General features: G+C 41.8%; 1 protein-coding gene across 1 annotated transcript in view; it reads right to left on the bottom strand.

Moving 5' to 3' along the window:
* LOC122542423 (fibrillin-1-like) overlaps positions 1-20358 on the bottom strand; it is a 610102-nt gene that overhangs the window by 569776 nt on the left and 19968 nt on the right. Inside the window, exons 4-5 of the mRNA XM_087981979.1 lie at positions 14086-14181; positions 5959-6054 (exon numbers count right to left, since the gene is read on the bottom strand). Of these exons, the coding sequence (XP_087838105.1) occupies positions 5959-6054; positions 14086-14181 (192 nt within the window). The remainder of the gene's footprint in view (positions 1-5958; positions 6055-14085; positions 14182-20358) is intronic.

A 20358-nucleotide genomic window follows, 5' to 3' on the forward strand; every position in this document is an offset into this window, starting at 1 on the left:
TGGGATGTGCATCCCATTGGCTGCATATGAGAAAGATTGCTGGCCAAGTTCTTTTGGGATCTCAACCCTGGCTCCCCCTTCCACTACCTGCTGGAGATAAGGCACAGGGTTTTGCCAGCAGCTCCTTGTGCTGTTAGCTGCCAACAGAACCCTAGTTCCTGATCTAGAGGGTATCAGCAAATGAGGGACTATTATCGGGTTCTCTTCTCTCAGGATCTATCCAGCAAGGAAGTTTGCAAAATTCTGTCAGTCAGTCTGCTGCAGATCAGCCCAAGGGTGCCGAGGAGCTCCATGCCAGAGCTTGAAGGAATTAACCAGTGGCCTCAACTGTCTTTCTGGGGGAAGTGTCCAAAGCTGGATGGGCTGACCGTGGTGTTCTTCAGGGTGTTCTGGGATGTCCTGGGGGAAATATATTGAGACCGGCAAGACCCATTCTTAGCGCAGGGCTGTCAGTCTAAGAAGGGGGAATCTCCATTTGTTTGGTATCTGCTGACTCTCCTCAGAACGGACTACAAAATCAACTCACCTTGGCACCGTGCTGGACCACATGATCCACCCAGACCAATCCTACAGTGTCCTGTGACAGAGCAACCAGAACATCCACCTAGTCCAGGACGTGATCCAATTTTCTCAGAAGCAGCCTGTCAAGCAGCTCGCTCTCCTTTAGTCAGGCAAAGGTATTCAACAAAGTAGATCACAAGCACCTGCTCAGGACTCTATGAGCTTTCAGATTCAGGTCCACTCTGTTGCCCATATAAGATTTCTGCACAGCAGAGTGTCCAGTGAAGGTTGATGGCATGCCTACGCTTTGAGGGGGTAGTGTGTTCAGGCTGCTCCTGTCCGGCCAACTCTATTCTGTGTGAAGCCATTCCTGTACGTCTTGGGTACGTGGCTTTCAGGTTTGGCTCTGCACGGGCCAGGGCTGGGGGTGGCTCTCATGTTCACAGGCCCAGCTGATCTCCAGAGGAAGCATGACTGTCAGGTGGTCTACTGTGACATCCTCTCCAAGAATCAACTGGAACAAGTGTTCAGGAATTCTGGAAGCCCAGCTAGAGGAGCTGAGGTTTTTCCCATGGGAGTACCACTCACCACCTCTATCTGGGAGTACAACTTCACCCTGCTAAGGAATCGTGGCCAGCAAACTGACACAAGTGAGAAACCAAGGTGACTGCTCACCTACCTCACTGGACAGGACTGCTCAGTGTTGTCCTACAGGGTGAGAGGGCTGGTCACAAACCAGCTGGTGGCTGCCATGTTGTGGTCCCAGCTGGTCACTTTGGTCCTTCCCCCGCTTTGCCACTACATCCAGGAAAAACGGTTTCTCTGGGACAAGAGGTAAAATTGGGTTGCTGCTGCAGTTCTCAGTCTCCCGCTTGAGAGGGGTGGTCAGCTACTTGTGTGCCTTCACACCTAGGTAGTGATTTTCTGCCTTCAGACCCAGCAGTGATACCTTTACACTGAGCCTCCAAGGTGGTGTGCTCCAATGATATATTTCTTCCATCAGGTGCACAACCTCCATTACAATACATTCCCATTTGTGAAGTGGGCCCAGCCTCACGTCTTCTTCCAGGAATTGCCTGTCTAGGGTCTGGGATACGGTCAGCTCACAATGGGGCTCTCCTCTTCTGGGAATGGCAGCTCTCATCAGGGAGCTGCTGCTCAGGAATAGGCTCCTCCTTCAGTGCAGTTTGCACTGGCCAAGGGAGGGGAGAGCTTGGGATTTAGAGCTGAACAGAGTTGGGGACACACTGGATAGCAGAGAGGCAGCGGACTAGATAATGCCAGCAGAGTTGACTGAGAGGATCCCTCCAATTCATGACTCGAGCTATCTAGAGCTTGACTGACAAGGACATCTCACGTGCACTAGAGGCTGGTCAGGCATGCTGAAAAACTGACCGCTGTCCGTCAGTAACTTGATATTGGGTCTGTACCATGGTGCCCCACAACCTGAGCCATCTCGGGGATACGATCCCAGTGCCCTTACAAACAGCATGGAGGTGTTATTTATATAGGTTGATGCCGCACACTCTCCATTTCAGCACCTTGATGTTTTGCTCTAAGACAGCAGAGATCCACTGTGGAAGGCTCTCTACAAAGGGGTCCTCCCTTTTACATGTGGGGTGAAGTGTACTGCACGTAGCGGTCCCGTGCAACTGGCAACTGAACAGGCAACCTGGCATATGGTAGATGTGTGGCCTGGAAGAGACAATCTTCCACTTACAAGTTGAATGCGATCGCCTGCAGACCCTTAGCTTTCTTTGAAGGGGCTGCTGTTAAAACGTTGGTTGCATTTCAGTCCCACACTCCTGATCTACAGGCACCCAGTGCAGGGAACTCTACAAGTCTTCTCGTGGCTTTGCTTCTGGGTCTGGACAAGATGGCCATTAACAGTTTCAGGCAGCAAGCGAAAGAGGGGCTTGCTGTTTCTTAACGTCTGCCTCCTGTCACAATTACATCTGTGCTTGGGTATCCCTGGAGAGGGTGCACACAGTGCTCACTGACAGATCAAGGCCTTTCAAGGCAGCTCAGTGCCACAAGGGCCAGAGGGCATTATCAACCTGGATAATAACATTCTGATTTTGTTCATTGTTTCTGGAATACAAGTTTCTGTTTTGCCTTTTGAGTTTGTTTTTGGTTTGTTGCCCAGGGAAGCTATGCGTTTTATTTTCACTTTGTTCCAATGTTAGACCCCTGAGTTCTTACAAGGGGGCATTTATTTTAGCCACATACTGTCCCTGTACTAAAATGCGTTTGGAGATGGGGGGGTGGGGGGGAGCTTTTATTTTTAGTTTAAATGAACAGTGGAACATCCTCTGGATTTTAAACCACACTGTCACTGTTCCAGTAGCATTCGTTGAGGATGGGGCAGTGGCAATTTATTTATTTAGTTGTTTGTTTTCTTTGATTTTGCTAGAGTTTATTTTCACTTTGGCCACTTTTAGTCCTTGCCCAAAGGAATTGACGGGTATGGAGTCAAGGGCGTGCATTTTTTTTTTCTGTTTTTGTTTCTACCCTCCAGAGTAATAGGGTCTTTATTTTTGTTTAACAAAGTCAAGACAGCTTTGAAAGAGCAGCGTGGGCCTTGTTCTGCCTTTCACCTGGCGCAGCCCCAGTCCCAGAGTGTCGGGGCGGGGGAATGTGACAGGTCTCGGTTTCTGTTACCCCTTTTGCTTAAAAGGGTTGCTTTTTGAAATGGAGGCTTGTAACCAGCAGTGTGCTGCAGAAACGCTGCTGAGTCCACTGCTTTTTGTCATTTATGTAAAGGATTTGATGTGAAAGTAGGAGGTATGATTAGTAAGCTGGCAGATGACACCAAAATTGGTGGTGTGGTGGACAGTAAAGAAGGTTACCTCACACAGTGGAACCTTGTTAGGCTGGGCCAAGGTGTGGCAAACTGAGTTTAATTTAGATAAATGACAGGACATATAAATGGTAAGGTCCTGGGGAGTGTTGCTCAATAAAGAAACCTTGGAGTGCAGATTTGTACTTCCTCAGAAGTGGAGTCCCATGTAGACAGCAGTGAAGACCTTTTGGTATGCTTGCCTTTATTGGTCAGTGTATGGATATAGGAGTTGGGAGGTCATGTTGCAGCTGTACAGGACATTGGTGAGGCCACTTTTGGAATACTATGTTCAGTTCTGGTCTTTTTTGCTGAAGGAAAGATGATGCTGTGAAACTTGAAAGGGTTCAGAAAAGATTTACAAGGATGTTGCCAGGGCTGGAGGGTTTGAACTAAAAGAAGAGGAACCGAAAGGGCAGCTTTTTCACAGAGGTTGGTGCATGTATGGAATAAGTTAGCAGAGGAAGTGGTACAATCACAGTATTGAAAAGGCATCTGGGTGAGGACATGACTGGGAAAGGTTCAGAGGGATATGGGCTAAATGTTGGCAAATGGGACTAGATTAATTTGCTGAAATTGTTGCTGGAAAAGCGCAGCAGGTCAGGCAGCATCCAGGGAACAGGAGAATCGACGTTTCGGGCATAAGCCCTTCTAGATTAATTTAGGATATCTGGTCAGCATGGATGAGTTGGACTGAAGAGTCTTTCTCCATCTGTACATCTATGGTTAGGGATTCTAGAACTAGGAGGTATAGTCTAAGAAATAGGGCCAGACTATTGAGGAGACACAGATTAGAAAGGGCAGTAGCTGTTTGGAATTCTCTTCCACAGCCAGCGGATGCTAGATCAGTTGTTAATTTTATATCTGAAATAGATAATATCTATGCTCAACAAAAAATTAAGGGAAAGGAGCCAAAGGCAGGAATATGGAGTTAAGTCACAGATCATCCACGATGTTGTAAAACTGTGGAACTGGCTCAAGGGACTAAATGGTCTACCCGTTTTTCTTTGTTTCTAAAACATCATGAATAAGCTTTAGTGACTGCTCTAATTCAGTCAGTATAAAAGCATGCTTTAAGTCAGAAGATTGTGATTTCATGTCCCACTCCAGGATTTGGACAAGACAATTTAGCTGACACCACAGTTCAGTACCTGGGAAGGCACTGCATTGTTGGAGTTGTGATCTTTTAGATAAAATGTTAAACCAAAGCCCCCCCTCATGTGTCCATGAGAGATCTCATTTCACTATTTTGAATCACCAGTTTCCTGGCAAATATTTATTTCTCAAATCAACATCACACAATAGATTCTGGTCATTAACTACTTACTGGAGTTTGTGCAAATTGGCAGCCACATTCCCCAGATTAAATAATGACTACAAATTTTAAAAGTATTTGAATTGTCAAAGTGTTTTGGGCTGTTCAGTGGTCATAAAAAGGCATCATAGTTTATGAATGCAATTCCTTCTTTTTCCTCCAAGCACTTTAATGAAGAAGTAACACTTAGTGCTGTAAGACCTCAAGCATCTGTGTCACGATTACCAGTGTCAAACATTAAGAAAGCTACATAAGTTACAAAAGGATCAAAATACTAACATGAGTCACTGCGTATCTAATGAGAAGTAAATGGGAGTGGACACTGGTTATGTGTCAACTGGTTGGAGGTCCAGCAATTTTTTGGTCACTGTTGCACTGCCTAAGGATTCCAACCTCAGATAACCTGCACATAAATATTGGTGCTGGCTAAGACAAGTAAACCATGAGTCACGTACGTCCATGTAAAATAAACTGAAAGATCTGGGAAATATTAATGAATAGGCCAAATGTATGCTGTCATGAATGAACAGCTGTGTATATTGCAGTCTGCCAAGAAGAATGTGGCGAGTCTTGTGGCATTAGGTGACAGAAACAATAAATGCTATGGGAGCAATTCCAAGCAATGATCATACTGCTAAAAAGCCCTTCAGCTACATTCTTAAAGATACACCCTTGGCTGATTTAACAAGATGAGGAATCACAGAATCAATTTAAGAAACATGTTCCCAAACCTACTAGGTGAATATTTTTTTTTCAAAAAGGTGGATAAATGCCTTCAATAATGGTGGCCAACACTAAACGCTAAAACCAGCTCATCTAGTCTGAAAGAACTAAACAGCAGATATGCCACAAAATAAATTGGGACCAAGCAGTCACAAAAAGACGTGGCCGACTCTAGAATTCTACAGGCTGTACACACCTCTTGCTTCCTTGAGGAATGACATGGAGTAATAGCTTAGATTTCACATGTCAAAAACAAACCAGAAGCAGAAAAATTTATATTCATAAGTTTTGCACACTAAATTAAATAAGAGATGACAATCAAATAGAACATAGCATTTAGCATTAATGTAAATTAATACGCTAGTAACTATTTGATAATATAGAAAATTTTTCTACAAGAGAAGACGTCCAGCATCCACCCTTGTCAAGGCCCCTCAGAATTTTATATTTCATTGAAATCACTTCACTCTTTGAAATCCAATGGCTCAACCTTTCTTCATAGGCCAACACCATTATCCCAGGCATCAGTCCAAGTGAATCACGATATGTTTAGAATCAGTTACGCACAAGATTGTCTTACCTCGTTCACACTGTGCTCCTGTAAATCCATAAGTACAGGCACATCGATTGGGAGCAACACATCTTCCATTGTTTAAACAGCCATTCTCACAGGTAGCTGAAATACAACATTTTTAATTTTGGAAATGCATTTAGGATTTGTTTCACTGTACAAAAAATAATGTCGAGTGTTTGTATTCATCTATTTTCATAAACACGGAAACTTTGTTTTTAAATTTCACAAAACAAAGGCATTAATCAAGAAAATAAAAAACCACAATTGACCTTCTATTTATAGAGCTGACAGCAGAATGGGTGAATAATCCACAGCAAAACAGGATAGAGAATTAGAGATACCATACTAGGAACAAAGAGAAGGCCTCTAAGCAGGACTCTAAATTCAGACTGTAAAGCATTCTAGTAGGGTGCAAAACCACAGACTGAGAACAGTCATGGCAGTGGACTAGGGCTGTAGACAGGGCTTTAAACTAAATTGGATTGGGGGGGGTGAGGGGGGGGCTCAGTTATAGGGAAAATTAGAAAACCTGAATTAGAGGCAGAACTTAGAGGTAGTTAAAATCTCCAGCACAGACACAAATATGACAATGTACAGAAAGGGTTGGCAATCAAACTTCAAGCACACTGGACAAACGGATGACAATGAGAAGAGAAATGGCTATTGCAAGACTGATGATGCTATATATGAATGCATGCAGAATAAAGTAAATGAGCTTGTGGCGTAGACCGAAACTGGCAGGTATGACATGGTAGGCATCGCAGAGATGTGGCAGCAAGGGGATCAGGATTGGGAGCTGAATATTCAAGGATATACATCCTACCAAAAGATGGGCAGAGAGGGTGGGTTGCCTTATTAGTAAGAAACCAAATTAAATCAATAGTAAGAAACCAAACAGAGTCAGATGTTGTAGAATCTGTGTAGGTAAAATGAGGAACTAGAGGTTAAAAACTCTAGTTGGAGTTACATACAGGCCTCCTAATAATAGTCAGGAGCTAGGGCACAAGATACAGCTGGAAATAGAAAAGATGTGCAGGAAAGGCAAAATTAGTGACCATGGGGGATTTCAATTCGCAGGTGGACTAGGAAAATCAGCTTGTAGTGGATTGCAAGAAAATGAATTTGTGGAATGTCTACGAGATGGCTTTTTGGAGCAGCTGGTGGTGGAACCTACTAGGGAACGGCAATACTAGATTTAGTATTGTGCAATGAGACACACTTGACAAGGGAGCTTAAGGTGAATGAATCCATAGGAGGCTGTGATCATAATGATTGAAATTACTCTTCAATTTGAGGAGGAGAAGACAGAATCAGAGCAAACAATATAGCTGAATAAAGGCAACTACAGAGGCATGAGGGAGTAGGAGGAAAGACCGGAACAGGAAACACCGATTCATCCTGGAGGAAAAATAAGCATGGTACAGGGAGGATGAGGCAACCATGGTTGTTCTAGGGAAGTCACGGATAGCATAAGAGCAAAAGAGAAAGCAGATAATGTGGCAAAGGGCAGTGAGAAACCAGGGGATTGGGAAGCTGACAAAGACCAACAGAGGGCAACAAAAAGAAATAAGGAGATTGAATTTGAGGATAAGTTAGCCTGTAATAGAAAAGAAATACTTTTAGATATATAAAAGGGCAAAAGAGAGAGGCAAAAGTCGACGCTGGGCCGCTGAAAAATGACACTGAAGAGATAGTAGTGGGGAACAAGGAAATGGTTGAGGAACTGAATAATTACTTCAGTGTCAGTCTTCAAAGTGGAAGACACAAGTAATATCCCAAACATTTGAGTGTGAGGGGGCAGAGCTGCGTATGGTTGCCATCACCAAGAAAGTGCTAGAAAAACTGAATGGCCTGAAGGTGGATGAATCACCTGGACCAGATAGACTACACCCATCTGGGTGATAGGGGAGATAGCTAGAAAAAGTAGAGGTGTTAATAGTGATCTTTCAGGTATCATTAGATTCAAGGAGAGTCCCAGAGGGTTGGGAAAAATCACTAACGTGATTTCCCTGTTTAAAAACGGAATATGGCAAAATATGGAAAATTATAGATTGATTAGCCTAACCTTGGTCATGGGTAAGATCCTGGAATCCACTGTGAAGGACGAGATTTCTGAATATTTGCAGTGTCTGGTAAAATAAGGCAAAGTCAGAATGGTTTCATTGAGGGGAGGTCATGCCTGACAAATCTGCTAGAGTTCTTTGAGGAAGTAACGAGCAGGTTAGACCAAGGACAGCCAATGTATGTTTTTATCTGGACTTCAAGAAGGCCTTTGACAAGGTTCTGCATTGGAGTCTATTGAGTAAGGTAATGACCCATGGTGTCAGAGGCACGCTGCTAGCATGGATAGAAACTTGGCTGTATGGCAGAAAGCAGAGAGTGGGGATAAAAGGGTCATTCTCAGGATGGCTGTCAGTGAAATGTGGTGTTCCACAAGGCTTAATGATGGGATCACAACTTTTCACTTTAGACATTCACGATCTAGATGAAGGGACAGAGGGTATTCTGGCTAAGTTTGCAGATGATACAAAGATAGATACAGAGACAAGTACCTTTGAGGAGGCAGGGACACTGCAGAAGGATTTGAAGAGGTTAGGAAAGTGGACAAAGAGTACAATGTGAGGTCGTGCACTTTGGCAAGAAGAACAGAGGCACAAACTATGGGGAGAAAATTCAGAAGTGCAAAAGGACTTGGGAGTTCTAATCCAGGATTCGCTCAAGGTAAACTTGCAGGTTGAGTCAGTAGTTAGGAAGGCAAATGCAATGGTGGCATTTATTTTGAGAGGACTTAAATATGAAAGCAGGGATGTACTCCTGAGGCTCAAGACGACTCTGGTCAGACCACATTTGTAGGATCGAGTGCAGTTTTGGCCCCCATATCTCAAATGACATACTGGCCCTGCAGCATGTTCAGAGAAGGTTCACAAAAATGGTCCAAGAATGAAAAGCTTAACATTGAGGAATGTTTGAAGATTCTGGTTTTACACTTGGAGTTGAGAAGGATAAAAGGGGATCTAATTGAAACATACAGAATACTGAATGGCCTGGACAGAGATGTCAGGAAGATGTTTCCATTGACATGACAGACTAGGACCCAGGGGTATAGCCTTAGAGTAAAGGGAAGACCTTTTAGAATGGAAATAAGGAAATACTCATTCAGCCTGAGTGTGGTGAATCTATAGAATTCATTGCCACAGAAGGGAGTGCAGGCTATGTCACTGAGTATATTTAAGGCTAAGATGGACAGGTTCTTGAATATCAAGGGGATCAAGGTTCATGGGGAGAAAGCAGAAAGGGGTTGATAAACTTAATAGCCATGATCGAATGGTTGACCAGACTCTATGGACTGCATGGCCTAATTTCTGCTCCTATGTCTTATGGACTGTAAAACTAAAGATACAGGAAAAGTGATATGGGGGCCAGAGTGCTGCAGGTACAGACATCAATTAATCAGAAATTGATCAAGAAATAGTCAATACCAGAAATCCCCAATTCCAGAACAAGCTTGGTGGCTAGGACAGGAAAAAGGATAAATAGGAGAAGGCAGCTCTGTGACAGCCCATGTCAGGAATATGACTAACAAGCTGCAGCAGCATGAGTGACAACACTCAGATGTAGTCCACTCAGCCAAAGGTCAGACAGTGCCCAGCATCCCACCTAAACTGACAGACTGTAATGGGATAAATGATATTGATTGGGGAGAACTGGTCAACAAAATGGATGCATATGGACATAAGGATGATGACGGGTGGGATAACAACACCATATAAATCAAAGACCCACGCCTATGGTATCTCTGCAGGCTGTATTTAAGGGCTGGAGAAATAGGCAGGAGAATTAACAGGAGAGAAAGGAAGTTAAATTAGAACGTTTTATCTCAATATAGAGACAAATGCCATTGAACGAATTGTCTACGTAGAAGGGAATGATAGGCCCTTAATGGGAGAAATTTGACAAACTGGTAGAGGGTCAGTCTCACCAACAATGAGATACACATTCTTAATAGGGCGAAAGTCTGTAAGAGTGTGTTGCAGAATTTACCAAATTTAAAAAAGGTCCCACGCAGACAAGTTTGACTGACGCCCACGAGATGGGTGCAGGCATTTAAGGACGCCTATGCAAATACATGAGGGAGGAGCACTCTTAATTGGGAGGAATGCAAGAATATTTATTGGAACACTGTCACAGACCAGCAGTGTATGATGTTAACAGATAGAGGAACATCCATAATTGATGACCAATATGGGTTTGTCCCTTACCTCCTCAAATCAAAATTAAAGAAATTAGAAGAACTGAAAAAGCTTGGCTAAGTGAACCAAATCAGGAATGTTGCAGAATTCATTCAGATCTGGTTATGTGAGAATAAGGAAGGGGCCATTCTGGGAATTTACCTTTTAGAACAGTTACATGTGCCTACAGATGTAGAAACCCAAAGCATAACAGGGCAATCTTCTCACCACAATATGGACAGGAAGAAAAGGATATGCTACATTGCAGGTCGACTTGGATGATCAGAGAATCTGGGGAGTGATTGGGGCAACATAGAAGCTCAGTGGATAACACTGCTGCCTCACAGCACCAGAGATCTGTGTGTTGGGGGAGGGGGGGGGGGCGGGGGGGGGAGAAAGAGAAGAGGAAAAAAAAAAGAGGTGAATCTGGTGGGATGCTCTCTGAACCCAATGTGCTGAATGGCCTGCTTCCACACTGTAGAGATTCTTTGATAGCTAGGACCCAGAGGTGTGAGCCATACAAACAGCAACATATGTTGTTACCTGTAGGCGCCATAAAGGGGCCCTCACTCCCACACAAACAGTATCCCAAAGCTGAAAAGTTGGTAACCGTGATAGTGAAGGATTTCGAGAAACAGGGAAATTGAGGGCATTCTTCCATAGCCGCGTCTATGTATTGGGGAAGTGCCATAACCAAATCATGGCCACTTTGGGCGTGGACAAGGACAATTAGTGGGAACTGAAAAGGCGATTTATGGGAAAATATAGTTATAGCTTGGCATGACAGGGAAATAAACATGCTGGTAAGAAATAGGCTTGGAGAGCACAGGTGTTAGTCACATTAGCATACTGACAGGAAGGAACAGAAAGTCCAAAGATCAAACAATCACCTATGGGGAGGTCAACATGGCTATTGTGAAGCGATGATGTTTGGTGATTACTTCAAGTGGTTTAAGTCAAGAAGTTAGAGGGTATAAGTCAATGGTATTTGTTGAAGGGAAATAGCTATTGTTAGTGTCTTTAATAAACTGCAAGATCAATGTGGCATGTGGCTATTGTAAAGCTAGAATGTAAAAATATACAGTATTTGATTGGGACTATAAGTGTCTCAGGTACTACCTCACATTTCTCCCCCATACAGCGTTGGTAAAGAGCTCTGCACGAAGATTGAATTGTATCATCGAACTCAGGACTCAAGACTCCTCTTTGACAACTTTCCCACAAAAAAACAATGACTGATACTTTATTCAAATAAGAAATAAAACAGAGCCCTTTGGCCCTCAATGTTATGCGAACCTCTTATCCTACTCTAAGATCAAACTAACCTACATACTTTTCATTTCACTATCTTCCATACGCCTATCCAAGTATTGTTTAAAAGTTCCTAATGTATCTGACTCTATTACCACTGCTGGTAGTGCATTCCACTCAATCACCACTCTGTATAAAAAACTTACCTCTGACATCGCCCCATAACCTTCCTCCAATCACCTTAAAATTATGCCCCTCATGACAACCATATTCCGCCTTGGGAAAAGGTCTCTGGCTATCCACTAGTATCTATGCTTCTCGTCATCTTTTACACCTCTATCAATGTCACCTCTCACCCCCATTCACTCCAGTGAGAAAAGCCCTAGCTTCCTCAACGTCTCAAGTCCTGCCCTCCAGTCCAGGCAGCATTCTGGTAAATCTCCTCTGCACCCTAAAGCTTCTACATCCTTCCTAGAATGTTGTGCCATCAGCAACCACACCCTTTCACTTCCTCATCCAAGTTACTTATAAAAGTCACAGTAGAGGTCCCAGAACAGATCCCTACAGAACACTGCTGGTTACCGAGCTCCAGGTTGAATATTTTCCATCATCTCCCACCCTCTCTTCTATAGGCCAGCCAATGTTGTATCCAGACAGCCAAATTTCCCTGCATTCCATGTCTCCTTACTTTATGAATGAGCCCAACATGGGAAACCTCAAACACCTTGCTAACTACCTCCACTGCTCCACCTTCAATGTGTTTTGTCACATCTTCAAAGACCATCTCTAAAAGTAAAATAATTATAAATGCTGTCTCTCAGAATATTTGCCAAAAATTTGCCCACCACCAATGTCAATGTCAGACCAACTGGTCTGTAACTCTTAGGGTTATCCCTATTCCCTTGTTCAGGTAAGGGAATAATATTTGTCACCCTGCAATCATCTGTGCAGTGGACAGTGAGAATGCAAAGATCGTTGCCAAAGGCACAGTAATCTCTTTCCTCACTTCCCATAGTAACCTAGGGTATAATCTGTCTGGCCCAAGGAACTTATTTATCCTTACAGTTTTCAAAATTTCCAGCACGTCTTCCTTAACAACATCAACCTGTTAGAGCATATCAACCTGTTAGAGCATATCAACCTGTTTCACACTGTCCTCACAAATGAAAAGGTCCCTCTCTCTAGTGAATTCTGAAGCAAAGTGTTCATTAAGGACCTTTTCTACCTCCTCAGACTCCAGGCACAAGTTCCCTTCACTGCCCCTGATCAGCCATACCCTCACTCTGGCCACCTTCTCGTTCCTCACAAGTGGAGAATATCTTGGGGGTAGTCCTTAATGCAACCCACCAACACTTTTTCATGTCCCCTTCCAGCTCTCTTAAGTCCATTCTTCAGTTCCTTCCTGGTTACATTGTAACGCTCCAGAGCTCCATCTGATCCTGGTTTTCTCAACCTTAAGCAAGCTTCCTTCTTCCTCTGGACTAGATGTTCCACACTTCTTGCCATCCAAGGTTCCTTCACCCTACTATCCCTTCTTTGTCTCCATCCCTACCTAGCACCATCAGCAAGTACTCCCTAAACAACCTCCACATTTCTGTCATGCATTTCCCTGAGAATCTGTTCCCAATTTAGACTCCACAGTTCCTGCCTAATAGCACTGCAATTTCCCCTCCACCAATTAAATACTTTTCCATGCAGTCTGCTCCTTATCCCTCTCCATGACTATAGTAAAAGGTCAGGGAGTTGTGCCCACTATCACTGAAATGCTCTCCCACAGATATGTGGCACCCGGCCTGGTTCGTTGCCTAGCACCAAATCCAACATAGGCGGACTAGAGGGGAGGCTATCTACATATGGAGTCAGGAATCCTTCCTGGACACACCTGACAAAATCTGCTCCATCCAAACTATTTGCTTTAAGGAGGTCCCAATCAATATGAAGGATATTGAAGTCATCCATGACAACAACCCTGTTATGTTTGCACCTTTCCAAAATCTGCCACCTAATTTGCTCCTGTGTGTCTTTGTCACTATAAGAGAAATATGAGCTAAGTGAGAAAGCCAAAATATTGATGTTATAAATCTGGTATTAAAATCACAAAACTTGATATTTAGATTTGGAACTCTATTGCTTCTGAACTTTAAGTTCCCCAACTTATTTTATTTCTTCTGTTTTCTTCCTTTTTCCCCCTTTGTTTTGTTTTGCTGGATTAGACTGATCTTTTGTCTTTTTCATGCAACACTCAAAAGATTGCTACACAACCATTTGTGACAACTTCTGGTTCTGTACTATACCCATTACCACTCTTTTACAATTTGAAGTCTTTATTATTTAATCTCTCCACCCTTCACCTATCACAAAGCTTCACTTTTGATCTTCCTATCTCCTCACTCCACTCATTTTTTAAAAAGCTTACATTCCATCTTCCTTCAGTTCTGATGAAAGATTGTCTTGACCTGAAGCATTAGTTGTTTCTCTCTTATAGATGCTGTCTGATATGCTCAGTATTCCCAGCAATAGTTTTGCTTTTATTAAGGAAATACATACAGTGTAAATGTGAGCACAGTGGTTGATTACATAATGATTGAAGGAGATTGAATTTAAAAAACAATCTTTTTAAGAATCAGAATTATCTATTGGTAACATTACTTACGCTGTCCACAGTGAGTCCCAATATATCCTTTCTGACAAATGCAGTGATCCTCAGCACAGGAGCCACCATTCATGCATCGAATGTTACACTGTTGGACTGCAAAATAAACAGTTTGGGCTGCAATTTAGTTCAACAATTAGACCATTTTGTACAAATCAAACTTTTGTAGGTTTAAAATAAACTCAAGCGAATTAATAATTTCAGATTGAAAGCTAAAAAAAATTCAGAAGCCCCAGAGTGAATACCAACAAGTAATCAGAGTCATAGAGATGTACAGCATGAAAACAGACCCTTCGGTCCAATTCTCTCAGATTCATTGTGGCAAAGATAAGGCTTAAAATAACCCTGACAGATTCCACTGAAACAGTTTCTAAGTATGTACACTTAAAAATTCTCACAGGCTCTAAATGCAAACATGCATGCTCCTCTACTAACTTATTTGAAAAGACATGCCCGTTACAGTTTTAGGGTTCAGTGAGCTCAGGTTCACTAATGCCCTTTAGGAAAGGAAACTGCCATCATCATCTGGTCTGGCCTGTATGTGCTTCCAGACCAACAGCTGACTCTTAAAATGTCCTCTGGAAAATTAGAGATGAGCAATAAATGCTGGCCTAGTCCGCAATGCTCTCATCCCACATTAAAATATTTGAAAAGTCAAATTTAGCTTTAATCCTAAAACTAAGTTAAACCTATCACGATGATCAGTTAAATAGCACTGCTGCAACCATAACCATCAAAATACATTTTTTTGGGAGGCTTGGCGGGAAGGTGAGTGAAGGCAAGGTGATCAATCTGAGAAAAGTCATTACAATGTGATGAACACATTCCGTGAAGACCTCTTCCTCCAATCTCACATTCTGTCATCAATGCTGCTGCTGCAGTCCAATCACAAGTTCCCTCTCTTGTTTTCAGAGAAGTAAGCTCTGATTGAAGGAGTAGCAAAAGCAAAGAGAGGCAGCCCATGATTGGATGGGGTAGAGGAATAACTTTCAATTAGGTGAAAGGCTACCATGCAGAGATTCACAAGATCACAAGTCACTATTCAACACATGATACTTAGGTTTGTGTGTCAGCCAGGGGTAAGGACTGACCCAGAGGGTCTTGGGGGTTGAGGGTTTAAAGTGACAACAGAGCCAAGGCATCAGTCAAGGGGAGATGGTGATCCAATAATTGTTGGATAGTTACCACAAACTTTATGCATCATGTAACTTAATCCAATACTGACTATGTTTGTTGGAGTTTATAATTAAATAGCAGAAGATATGCAAGTGAACTTTCGGTAAAGGCAAAGCAAAATCAAAGAGCTGAGGCTGCAACATTTTTTTTAAAATGTCGAGAGACACAATAGAGTATAGAGTTTCTTTTTAAAACAGTCTTTGTACAGAGTATACAAAGCAATAGATACTCTGAAAACTGTTTACTTAGATGATATTCAACATGCATTCAATTTCACATAGATGACCAGTAAGCTATTTACAAGTATCTTTCCTAGTTAGACATAATCCCTGGAAAATCAGAATTAATGTTGCGTCATTTTACATAATAGATGTATTTAACCATATTTTGGTGAATGTATGTCTTAGGCAAAAAATCTTTTTAATTATAGCTTTCAAGTTAAAAGATAGATGTATGCAATCTTTGGTACATGTGCCAACTTTTTACCTAAAAAGAAACGGCTATCAAAAAAATATAGAAGATAGTGCTAAATGACTATCACCTAATAAAGGAGTTATCCAGAGTGAAAAAGGATGCTCCAGAAAAATTGCCCAAAATATAAAAGTCGTCCTCAGAAACATCTGAGGCCTAAAAAAAAATTCTTTGACTCCTGCTGTAACACAGGAACAAATATACTTACATATTATTGTTAGCTCTACAATAAATGCCAATCTTATTTGGCATTAGCTTTCACACTTCCCTGGAAGGCAAGTAGATGACACCACTGCATAGAGGTCAACTGCTTAATTGAAAACCAGAAAAATGGCAATCTTTCTACCTTGGATTATACTTTGGCTTTGGCAAAGGTTATGAAGATATGTTTGGCTATTTGCTTGTCCCCTCAGCTGCAAAGTATGCAGTTAAGTGAGATGAGATAAACGTAAAGGGAGATTTGATGTGAAATACAACTAAAATGAATTTGTTGAAAAGCAAAAATCACACGTTTTGCACCATTTAGTGAGATCATGGCTAATGTGATAATCCTAAACACTTTGCTACATTTTCCTGTATTCCTTGATTTCCTTACTGATTAAATATCCATTCAGCCTTGAATTTCCTTAATGACGCTGTCTCAACAGCCCTCTGTGTTAATGAATTCCAGAGATTCATTACCCACTGAAGAATTTCTTCCTCATCTGTGTCTTAAATATGCAGCCCCTTATTTTAATATTATGCCTTTGGATCCCAGGCATTTCCACAAGGGAAAATCAACCCCTGCACCTATCCTGTCAAGACCTCAAAAGAATCTTTTAATAAGATCTCCTCTCATTCTTCTGAGTACAGGCCCAAACTACTCAACCTCTCTTCATAAGACAATCCTTCCATACTGGTATCAACTGAAGACTGCCTTCAGAGCCAGTATTTCATTCTTCAGATAAGGTCCCCAAAACAGTTCACAGTAATCTTGAGGACTGATTAGTGTCTTATCGTTTCAGCAAAATCTCCCTACTTTTATGTTCCATTCCCTTTGAAATAAAGGCCAACGTTCTATTACCTTCCCTTTATCTGCTGAACTTGGCTGTTAGCTTTTTGTGATTTATGGATTAGGATTGTCAAATTCTTCTTTTCCAAAACTTTCTGCAGTCTTGCTCTAGTTAAATAATTGAGCTCTTCTTTTCTTTATGCCAAAGCCTACATTTACCCACATTATATTCCATCTGCCAAGTTTTTTGCCCTCCTCGTGTAGCCGTTCTATGCCTCTTTGAAATCTCTTATCATTCAGAGTTTTCTTTAAGCGTTGCGCAGCAGGTCATCAGCATGGCAACAACAGCACACTGTTCATGGAATGCCTCACGGTGGTGTGACACACGGCGGCAGCAAGTTCGCAACTCCTCCCATCAATCAGAGGCGGTGGAGGCAATGAGAGCAAACCTCCTTTCAATAATCAGATGTGACAAGGTCAGCAGAAGACTGCAGGCTGTGGACAGGCCCCAGTGCCTACATCAGAGGCTGACCATTCCAAAGACCATTATTGAGATGCCCTCTTTTTTTGCTTTGCTTATTTTTGTTTGTTATGTTCTGGTTTTTGAACCAAGATGGCGCTAAAGAAAGGTGACTACACATTTTTCATTGCACTCCAGCACTCAAACTCCAGCATTTCTCATGACAATAAAACCTAATTCTAACATATTCATAATTTGTTAGAAAATTTGCAATAAATTTCCTCCTTCCCTTTAGATTATTCAGATCGTCAGAGATAATCATTTATCAAAATAGTTTAGATGAATGCTCAATGTATTAATGATTAAAAATCCAATACATTATATAATTCCCACACCAGGTTGCTATTTGCAAACATTTGTAAACTCAAAACTACAAAGAACTACAAGAAAAGCAAACCCAGAAACCGCAGAAATCTGTGGGAAGCTAGGGAAGTGATTGCTGAGTCTCTTACTGAAATATTTGTATCATCAATTATCATAGGCGAGTTGCCAGAAGACTGGAGGTTGGCTAACGTGGTGCGACTGTTTAAGAAAGGTGGTAAGGACAAGCCAGACAACTATAGACCGGTGAGCCTGACATCAGTGGTGGGCAAGTTGTTCGAAGCAATCCTGACGGAAAAGATGTACATGTATTTGGAAAGGCAAGGAGTGATTGGGGATAGTCAACATGGCTGTGTGTGTGGAGATTCATGTCTCACAAACTTGATTGAGTTTTTTGAAGTAACAAAGAGGATTGATGAGGGAAGAATGGTAGATGTTGTCTATATGGACTTCAGTAAGGCGTTCGACAAGGTTCCCCATGGGAGACTGGTTAGCAAGTATAGATCTCATGGAATACAGGGAGAACCAGCCATTTGGATACAAAATTGGCTCAAAGATAGGTGGTGGTGGTGGTGGTGGAGGATTGTTTTTCAGACTGGAGGCCTGTGACCAGTGGAGTGCCACAGTGCTGGGTCCAATACGTTTCATCATTTATATAAATGATTTGGATGTGAGCATAAGAGGTGTAGTTAGTAAGTTTGCAGATGACACCAAAATTGGAGGGGTGGTGGACAGCAAAGAAGGTTACCTCAGATTACAACAGGATCTTGATCAGATGGGCCAATGGGCTGAGAAGTGGCTGATGGAGTTTAATTCATCTCCATTATGTGGGGTGCTGCATTTTGAGAAAGCAAATCTTAGCAGGACTTATACACTTAATGGTAAGGTCCTAGGGAGTGTAGGCTCATAGCCCCTTGAAAGTGAAGTCGCAGGTAGACTGGATAGTGAAGGCGGTGTTTGGTATGCTTTCCTTTATTGGTCAGAGTATTGAGTACAGGAGTTGGGAGATCATGTTGCGGCTGTACAGGACATTGGTTAGGCCACTGTTGGAATATTGTGTGCACTTCTGGTCTCCTTCCTAGTGGAAAGATGTTGTGAAACTTGAAAGGGTTCAGAAAAGATTTACAAGGATGTTGCCAGGGTTGGAGGATTTGAGCTATAGGGAGAGGCTGAACAGGCTGGGACTGTTTTCCCTGGAGCATCGGAGGCAGAGGGGTGATCTTATAGAGGTTTACAAAATCATGAGGGGCATGGATAGGATAAATAGATAACATCTTTTCTGAGATGAGGGACTCCAGAACTAGGCGGCATAGGTTTAAGGTGAGAGGGGAAAGATATAAAAGAGACCTAAGGGGCAACTTATTCATGCAGAGGGTGATACATGTATGGAATGAGCTGCCAGAGGAAGTGGTGGAGGCTGGCACAATTGCGACATTTAAAAGGCATTTGAATGTTATTTGAATAGGAAAGCTTTGGAGGGATCATGGGCCGGGTGCTGCCAGGAGAGACTTGATTGGGTTGAGATATCTGGTCGGCATGGACAAGTTGGACTGGAGGGTCTGTTTCCGTGCTGTACATCTCTATGACGCTAATTTTTGTTACAACTAAAAGCCAAAGCTGAAACTTCACTAAAAGGAGTAGTCTTTCGCACAAAAATATCTGCCACTAACTTTTAAGTAACATTTCAATCATGCCATCAAAATGCATCTTCCCTCATTAGGATTGGTAATGCAGATGTTCGAGATTCTAATCTTGCAAAGATCTAACCTCAAGATTTCCTTCTATTAAAGCTGTACTTTCCAACAAACTAATTCTGCATCACAAAATAGAGAACATAAACAGATTCAACTCAATAATTTAACTGTCACAATATTTTTGGCTATTTATGGATTGAATATTCATCCTAAAACTATGAAATACAAACAAACAACAAACTGTAAAGATTCACTTGGCATAAATGCAGATCTAAACTGCTTTGCTAAATTCCAGCTATCATTCTCTTGCCAAAAACGCACATTTTCCTACATTAGTGCATTTTTTTTCTGTTATGCTGCAGAAAAAAACACCTCATGCGTTCAAAAGAAGTACTGTTTATCCAAACATGAATGTTCTAAAAGAACCATGGGAAATAAAAGAAGAGAAACATGCAGATCGCACCATTTCCTGTTTAGCAAATGGTCTTAAATTCACTAATTCATTGCATGAATAGTTCTTCTAATTGCACATACAAATTTATTTATTGTTCACAGCATTATGCAAAAAGTTACTCTTTCAATTTATATTTACCATATAAACATGTTTGATAGGATAGAAGCCAATAAAAATATATAGTCACATGATCATAATTTTGAAGAGCTTTAAGCTGGAGGGAAACTATCTGTTGTCTTAATCAAAATGACAGCTAGCCTCAACATAACATTTTAAATTGTAGTTCCCTTCAATTAAGAAAAATCTACTCATATTTTCAGAATAGTGAACATTAAAAAATCTCAAATGCTTCACAGGAAGGTAATCCAACAAAATTATATGCTCCGCAACATTACATTCTTACTAACATTATGAAACTCATCTGTGCGCACTATTTTTGTAAATGATTGAGTAGCTCCATGAATCTAACCCTAATCTGGTTTTATAATACTAAAAATGTGTCAATTAATCAAACTTTCCTTGCAATTTACTCTGTTAAAGTTCTTATGATGGGATTTGCCGCTTGCAGAACCAGTCGGGATGACTTGATGGATAGGCTGGTGATGTACTGGTTTAAAAACTCGCATTTTTGGATCAGATCCAAACT

Source organism: Chiloscyllium plagiosum, unplaced genomic scaffold (genome assembly GCF_037043375.1).
Source record: "Chiloscyllium plagiosum isolate Xiang-an unplaced genomic scaffold, Cpla_swu_hap1 HiC_scaffold_42, whole genome shotgun sequence".
Taxonomy (NCBI): Eukaryota; Metazoa; Chordata; class Chondrichthyes; order Orectolobiformes; family Hemiscylliidae; genus Chiloscyllium; species Chiloscyllium plagiosum.